At 41.3% G+C, this 8,495-nt stretch overlaps 1 protein-coding gene across 1 annotated transcript in view; it reads left to right on the plus strand.

Moving 5' to 3' along the window:
* The window catches only part of CDH26 (cadherin 26), a 40,509-nt gene extending 37,338 nt beyond the window's left edge, over nucleotides 1-3,171 (plus strand). The window contains exons 15-16 of the mRNA XM_027622609.2: nucleotides 1,115-1,168; nucleotides 2,464-3,171. Of these exons, the coding sequence (XP_027478410.1) occupies nucleotides 1,115-1,168; nucleotides 2,464-2,646 (237 nt within the window). The 3' untranslated portion in view covers nucleotides 2,647-3,171. The remainder of the gene's footprint in view (nucleotides 1-1,114; nucleotides 1,169-2,463) is intronic.
* Nucleotides 3,172-8,495: the final 5,324 nt, after the last annotated feature.

The following is an 8,495-nucleotide window of genomic DNA, read 5'->3' on the forward strand; positions in this document are numbered from 1 at the left end:
AAATTCTAGAACTATTGCTCTGATTTTTAAAATTATTTTTCTGGGGGTGACTGTCTGGCTCAGTTGGTAGAGCATGTGACTCTTGATCCTCGGGGTCATGAGTTCAATTCCCACATTGGGCATGGCTCTTACTTTAAATAGTAACATCTTTAAAAAAAATGAAATGATTTTTCTGAAATAATTTGGCTCATAAGAAGTAAAAATAGGTCAGAGAGTTCCTGTGTACCCTTCACACAGCTTTCCCCGAGGATAACCATAATACTTTATCAAAACTAGAAAACTGACTTTGGTGTAACACTATTAATAGAGGTCTCAGACAGAGACCTTATTTGGACTCCCCCAGTATAAATAGGTACTAATTTAACAAAAAAATGTAAAATTTTTTGACAGTTACTAAAAGAGATATTCAAGGTTCAAAAAGCTACAATTTTTGTGATGGAAAGCTTCTAAAAAAGAATTCAAGATCTCTATAATTTCATTACCTTTCCTTGGGCTGTGTTTGAGCTAAAATAAAAACATGCTGTTCTTTTTTGCACAAAGATGATGCTGTGAACCCACCCTTGAAAGGGCTTATGCATTCATAAATGTGTCCCTTTGGCCCTGGCAGGGCTGGCTTCATGGGCATGGATGGACCTGGGCAGTCACACGGGTCCCCATGCTTGGTTTAAAGCTCTATGGTCACCATCTTGAAAGTTTTAATATTTGGACAAATGGTCCCACATTTTTAATTTTGCACTGGTTACTGCAAATTATGTAGCCATTTTTGGGTCCTAGGGATGAATTTACCTCATTCACAAATGTTGAGGCCATGCCCATGGCACAACGTGGGGCTTACTGGGCTTTTGTGAACCAAAGATGGGACTTGAAAATCTCAAATTTTCATACTCCATCCCCACCAAGCAACCAAAAAGCTTGCCCATGGATTTTTGCTACAGATAGCTATGCTCACGAAAATTATGGTACCTTTAGTGCAGAAATTAAAAGCAATATGATTGCAAGAATTTCTAGTCATATGTCTGCATCCTTGGGTAATTTATATGAAACCAGTAACATTCTCATCCTTGTTACTTTTGTTTTACTTATTTATGTATTTTTCATCCTTTTTAAATTTAAGGGTTATGACATGCTTTTTGAGCCAAGAGGAGTAAGAAATGAATATTCTACTCCTGTAAGTACAGGTGAAGGTGTCACTATGGAAAGGGTTACCTTACCTTGCTAACCGCTGTGAGAAGCCCTGAAAATTAGAAATGTGAAAAAATATACCCAACATAAAAATAAAAGGAGAGGTCTGTGTGGAAAAATGAATTAGAAGTAATTAAAAAACACATCTAGACTCGGAAGCGTAGAGTTTTTCAGTCCCTGGCAGATTCTTTTTGCTGCTGAGTTGCTAAGAACTTGGCCAAGGCCTGAATGTTCCTCTGTGTTCTCTGTAGGCTTACAGAAGTTCTGAGCTAAGGGGGTCACAGAGGCCCTCTGGTTGATTTTGTTCCTAAACCTTTTCGGGTACAAAATTCTTCTGTTCAAATGAGATCGTGGGAAGAACGTCATTATAAGAAAAACAGATAAGAGCAGCTTCTTATTAGTACCCATTTTGAGCACAGTGACATTTATAATATACACCCATTAACAAAGCGATCGCAGACGCATGCGGGGGCCTACCTGTGCCACCTGTAGACGCAGGGCTGGAAAACAGAGCTTAGGAGGGGCTCCTGGAGCCCGAGGAAGTTGGGGACAGCTGGCTGGGAGCTCGGGGACGTGGGTGGTCCCCAGGGCTCCAGCACTTCCTTTTTCCGACTTTCCCCCACCTCCCGCCCCCTCGCACCCTGAGCCCTTCGGCTCTGCACGTCCTCACGCCCTCCGTGAGCTCCTCCCCTCAGAAGTGAGTGACAGCCTAGAACACTCTGGCCATGCCCTCTCCCACCTGGGCTGATGCGTGGTTCAGGTTCAGACTGCATTCTTCTCCAGGTGTTCAAAAGTAAGCAGGTGAAAGCCCTTTAATCTGGTATGTCCATCCAACAAACGTTTACTGAGTCCCTCAGACCAGAAAAAGCCACAAAAATCTTCACGGGGAGATGACTTGGGTCCTGAAGGATGAGCTGGAGTTTGCTCAGTGGAGGTTGGCAGGTGGGGGTGGTCATTCAAGGGGAAGGGACAGCAGGTGCAAATGCCAGGAGGGGCGACATCAGGGCCCGGGTGACGGAGGGGTCAAGACGGAGAAGGCAGGAGGGGGTGGGAAGCCAGGATGAAATTGCCTCAGCTCCCTCCCAGAAAGCAGCTGGGAAGTGGGCAGGGGCTCTCTTTCCCCTCGGCTGGGCTGCCGTTTCTGAGTCTGTGACAGCGGGGGGCAGAGAATAGCCTGCCATTTGCACGGCATTGAGGGGTCCCTTCAGGGGAGCCTGGAGAGGGCGGGCCAGGGGTGGAAGGACCCAGTGCTTACCTTCTCCTTCCCTGGCTTTTCTCCAGAAGCGCTGTGGCACGGACGTGCTCACAGGTGACACTGGGGACCCGCCGCACGTCTACGTGGAGGAGGGAGAGTGTGAAAGGGCAGAGAGCCTCAGTTCTCTTACCTTCTCAGAGCCAGACCTGTGGGCTTCAAAGGCTGCTCCACTTGAAGAAATATATTCTAAGTCAAGTGTTCTTTCCTAAAAAAGCACATTTTGGAGAAGTGGAATCATTCATGGAGGGTAATCACCATTCAAGGACATTCTTCTCCCCCCCCCTTCCTCCTCCTTAAAACCCTCCTCTCCCTAACACGAGGGTAACCACAAGCCTGGATTAAATGCTCTGATATTTTCAGAGCAGAAGTCTTGAACCAAAGCAAAACAACAGGTCATGCGTTTTTTTTAATGTGAATTTTACATTCACATTAAATCTTAATTGTGTAATACCTTGTTTCTATTAGCAGCCCTGCTCTGAGGGGAAATGAAATGATAACTTATAGATTATATAGCAATTTGGTAACAACAGGTAATACTGGGGAAAAATGAAAATGGATTGCTTTTAGTAACTATGTACCTTTCTATAATTATGATTCTGCTTCAGTTTAAGTAATAAAATAGATGCATAGGGGAATGTCTTTTGTAATATTTGTGATCAGTATTTTTAGTGGTTGCCAAGAAATAAATAGATTCTTTTTCACTTTTTGAGTAAATAAATATCTTCTAAGACAAAGGATAATGCGTAACACTTTTAAAACACTTTAAAAAGCAGTACACGCTCTAACATATGAATGGACACAATGTAATCTGCATTTATTAAGGACGTGAAAGAATTTAGTAGCCAGTGAATGAATAAATTCCAATTAGATTTTATCTTTAAACAAAACCCAAATGTTAACTGGGTTATTACTTGTCCACTTACTGCTAGTTTAAGTGTGTGTGTTGGGGAGAGGAGCTTCTTTTAAAATTCTTTTAAAAAAAAATTTAAATAGCGGGATATGTGTCCTATAAAGAGTTTTCTTGTCTGAGTAAAAGATGTATGACGCAGGACAAAGGGGGTGCAAGTCCCTGATACCATGAAGCCCCGCAGGTCCGCTCCCCTGACCACGTTATTCTGGACTCAAGATCAGGGAGGTTTAAATACGTCTTGTTTAAGCCACTGCTCTTTCGGATTTTCTCCCACACACGGGCAAATCTAATCTTAACGGATCCGAAAGAAAGGACCACCCGGAGAAGGCCACGAGTGACCCGATAGTAACAGTGATGTAATGATAATGACGGTAATAGATCGTAATAAAAATAAGAGGGTTTTCTTGTCTAATTTTACTTAGTCAATAGCTAAGCAAAATTGTAAATTTTGCTATCAGGACACTTGAACAAATACATTGGATATCTAAGACTCCATGGCCAAATTCTAAAAAAATTATATAATTGATGGGCATCATCTTTGGTGAGTGCCCTCTCACAGCCCAGGATCAATCAGGGGAAACACACCTTTTCTGTCCAATCAGTGAAGTATTACATTAAGCAGTTTGAGCTGACTCAGGGTTACAACTTCCCTTTCTTTCTGAAGTAGCTGAGCAGATATTTACTTTAAAGAAATCGCAAGTGTTTGTACATGGTTACTTCACTCATCACCAAGTGTTCTGGGTAACTGAAAAAGAAGAAAAATCATCTCTGAAGCATTGGGACATCAACAGGACAGGGGAGTGTGTAATGCTGGAATGATTTGGAGGAGAGTCTAGGGCATTTTCTGGGTAATTCGGGATAAAAGTCAATTTTTAGAGAACTATACTTTTTGAGACTGAATTGTTGACAGGGATCAGTAGGTGGTCATTAGACCTTTCTAGATCTGAAGCAATGGTCAGAAAACCACGGCAGTGCTGCAGATATGGCCCACCATCTGATTTTGTAAATAAAGTTTTATTGGGACACAGCTCTGCTCTTACATTGTCTATGTGTCATCAATGACTGCTTTGGTGCTGTCGCAGCAGAGCCGTATGGCCCCCAGAGCCAAACATAGTGACTTTCTGGCCCTCTACAGAAAAAAATATGCCAACCCCTTGTTTAAGGCTTTTGTTTTGTTTTTTTTTTTTTTTTGAAACTCCATATCGCATCAAACATACGGAGATGTATCTACACCCTGGGTTAAAAACAGACACACTGTCATACAAATTTTGAAAGGTTTTAAGTGAGTTTGCTTTCGGCTATGGGCAGCTTGTTTCATTTACTACTGATTATGAAATCTTGGCAGTTGTGAATATTTGTGAATTCTTGCATTATGAGATGCTGCGCAACTAATTGTTTTCAAAAGTAATAAAATACTGATGAAAAATTCATGAATGCTGAATTTAACAATTAACAAGAACAAAGTATTCTATTTTGTAGATACTTAATTAGACATTTATTAATTTTGCTTCTCCATTAGTGAATTTTGAAGCCAATATATATGTATTTTTTCAGATCTTGACCATTTTCATAGGTCTCAGGCTTTGGGGGTATAATGTCCAGTGGAGAAAATGGCCCCATTGGTATGTTTATGAAAACACCTGGCATACAGCATTTCCCTTTAGGATGTTCATCTATATTACATATCATCACTTTCCCCAACTGACATCTACAGGGAGTGTTCATGGATGTTCTCCCAAGTTCATTCTCAAGTCTATGTACATGCTTTAAAAAGTTTCCATTAGATATGTCAGCCTCAGGAGATTTTGGTGAAAATGTTGCCTCTAGTGGAATTGTCATATATTTGTGACCTAAATCAAATCTTATTAATGGCAATGAAGAAGGCAATAAAACAGAAATAGTAAATATTTTCAGGGAAAATGTGATTGTATTAAGAACATTAGCCTCCGAATTACTTAGCAGTCTAAAGATAGCTGCCCTCTGAGAAGTTAAATATTTATTTTGCATTTCATCAATTTTGGTTTCCCATTTGCATTAACAATCTCATTGGTTTTATGGTGCTTTTCATCGGAGGTGTTTGTTTTGCTTACTTTTATGATATACTGAACACAGAAACTCTCTCAGTTGTTACAACTTCCTCAACTGAAACACTAGCCAAAGAACTCTCATTTTATGTCCCTGTGAAGTAGGTGTAGCAACAGCTCCCTCCTCAAGGAAGACACGTGGGTGGAAGACTGCACACCTTGTCTGGTCATTGTCTCCTCGAAAATGTGTGTGTCAGAGGCCAAATAACTGCCATAAAAAAGGAGGAGGAGGAGTGAGAACCCTGGAGCTAGGGGAACAGGAGAAACACTGGCACTGAAATATCCATTACCTCTCCTTCTGTAATGAAAGAATCTTGAATTTTCTGCCATCCAGAATGGGAGTGATTTTCCATATTCCATTGAGCCAGTTGCAGCTATTTGACTAAATTCTGGCCAACGGAAGCAACTTCCAGGAAGTGTCCTTGATGAGGGGAGATGTGCCTGCCTCTTCCCCCTCTTCTTTGTTTTTTAAATTTTTATTGTTATGTTAATCACCATACATCATTAGTTTTTGATGTAGTGTTCCATGACTCATTGTTTGTGCATAACACCCAGTGCTCCACGCAGAACGTGCCCTCTTTAATACCCATCACCAGGCTAACCCATCCCCCCAACCTCCTCCCCTCTAGAACCCTCAGTTTGTTTTTCAGAGTCCATTGTCTCTCATGGTTCGTCTCCCCCTCCGACTTATACCCCTTCATTCTTCCCCTCCTGCTAACTTCTTCTATTTTCTTAACATATATTGCATTATTTGTTTCAGAAGTACTGATCTGCGATTCAACAGTCTTGCACAATTCACAGCGCTCACCATAGCACATACCCTCCCCAATGTCTGTCACCCAGCCACCCCATCCCTCCCACCCCCTACCACTCCAGCAACCCTCAGTTTGTTTCCTGAGGTTAAAAATTCCTCATATCAGCGAGGTCATATGATACATGTCTTTCTCTGATTGACTTATTTCACTCAGTATAACACCCTCCAGTTCCATCCATGTCGTTGGGAATGGCAAGATCTCATTCCTTTTGATGGCTGCATAATATTCCATTGTGTATATATACCACATCTCCTTTATCCATTCCTCTGTCGATGGACATCTTGGCTCTTTCCACAGTTTGGCTATTGTGGACATTGCTGCTATAAACACTGGGGTGCACGTACCCCTTCGGATCCCTACATTAGTATCTTTGGGGTAAATACCCCATAGTGCAATTGCTGGATCGTATGGTAGCTCTATTTTCAACTGTTTGAGGAACCTCCATACTGTTTTCCAGAGTGGTTGCACCAGCTTGCATTCCCACCAACAGTGTAGGAGGGTTCCCCTTTCCCCACATCCCCGCCAACATCTGTTGTTTCCTGAATTGTTAATTCTAGCCATTCTGACGGGTGTGAGGTGGTATCTCATTGAGGTTTTGATTTGGATTTCCCTGATGCCGAGCGATGTTGAGCACTTGTTTCATGTGTCTGTTGGCCATTTGGATGTCTTCTTTGGAAAAATGTCTGTTCATGTCTTCTGCCCATTTCTTAATTGGATTATTTGTTCTTTGGGTGTTGAGTTTGATAAGTTCTTTATAGATTTTGGATACTAGCCCTTTGTCTGATATGTCATTTGCAAATATTTTCTCCCATTCTGTCGGTTGTCTTTTGGTTTTGTGGACTGTTTCTTTTGCTGTGCAAAAGCTTTTTATCTTGATGAAATCCCAAGAGTTCATTTTTGCCCTGGCTTCCCTTGCCTTTAGCGATGTTTCTAGGAAGAAGTTGCTGCAGCTGAGGTCGAAGAGGTTGCTACCTCTGTTCTCCTTTAGGATTTTGATGGACTCCTGTCTCACGTTTAGGTCTTTCAACCATTTGGAGTTTATTTTTGTGAGTGGTGTAAGGAAATTGTCCAGTTTCATTCTTCTGCAGGTGGCTGTCCAATTTTCCCAGCACCATTTGTTGAAGAGACTGTCTTTTTTCCATTGGACATTCTTTCCTGCTTTGTCAAAGATGAGTTGACCATAGAGTTGAGGGTCCATTCCTGGGCTCTCTATTCTGTTCCGTTGATCTATGTGTCTGTTTTTGTGCCAGTACCATACTGTCTTGATGATGACAGCTTTGTAATAGAGCTGGAAGTCCGGAATTGTGATGCCACCAGCTTTGCTTTTCTTTTTCAATATTCCTCTGGCTATTCGGGGTCTCGCCAGGTTCCATACAAATTTTAGGATTATTTGTTCCATTTCTTTGAAAAAAGTGGATGGTATTTTGATGGGGATTGCATTGAATGTGTAGATTGCTCTAGGTAGCATTGACATCTTCACAATGTTAGTTCTTCCAATCCATGAGCATGGAACGTTTTTCCATTTCTTTGTGTCTTCCTCAATTTCTTTCATGAGTATTTTATAGTTTTCTGAGTACAGATCCTTTGCCTCTTTGGTTAAATTTATTCCTAGGTATTTTATGGTTTTGGGTGCAATTGTAAATGGGATCGACTCCTTGATTTGTCTCTCTTCTGTCTTGTTGTTGGTGTATAGGAATGCCACTGATTTCTGTGCATTGATTTTATATCCTGCTACTTTACTGAATTCCTGTATGAGTTCTAGTAGTTTTGGGGTGGAGTCTTTTGGGTTTTCCACATACAGTATAATATCATCTGCAGAAAGTGAGAGTTTGACTTCTTCTTTGCCGATTTGGATGCCTTTGATTTCTTTTTGTTGTCTGATTGCTGTGGCTAGGACTTCTAATACTATGTTGAATAGCAGTGGTGAGAGTGGACATCCCTGCCGCGTTGCTGACCTTAGAGGCAAAGCTCTCAGCTTTTTCCCATTGAGAATGATATTCGCTGTAGGTTTTTCATAGATGGCTTTTATGATATTGAGGTATGTACCCTCTATCCCTATACTCTGAAGAGTTTTGATCAAGAAAGGATGCTGTACTTTGTCAAATGCTTTTTCTGCATCTATTGAGAGGATCATATGATTCTTGTTCTTTCTTTTGTTAATGTATTGTATCACGTTGATTGATTTGCGGATGTTGAACCAACCTTGCAGCCCAGGAATAAATCCCACTTGGTCGTGGTGAATAATCCTT

Source organism: Zalophus californianus, chromosome 8, assembly GCF_009762305.2.
Source record: "Zalophus californianus isolate mZalCal1 chromosome 8, mZalCal1.pri.v2, whole genome shotgun sequence".
Taxonomy (NCBI): domain Eukaryota; kingdom Metazoa; phylum Chordata; class Mammalia; order Carnivora; family Otariidae; genus Zalophus; species Zalophus californianus.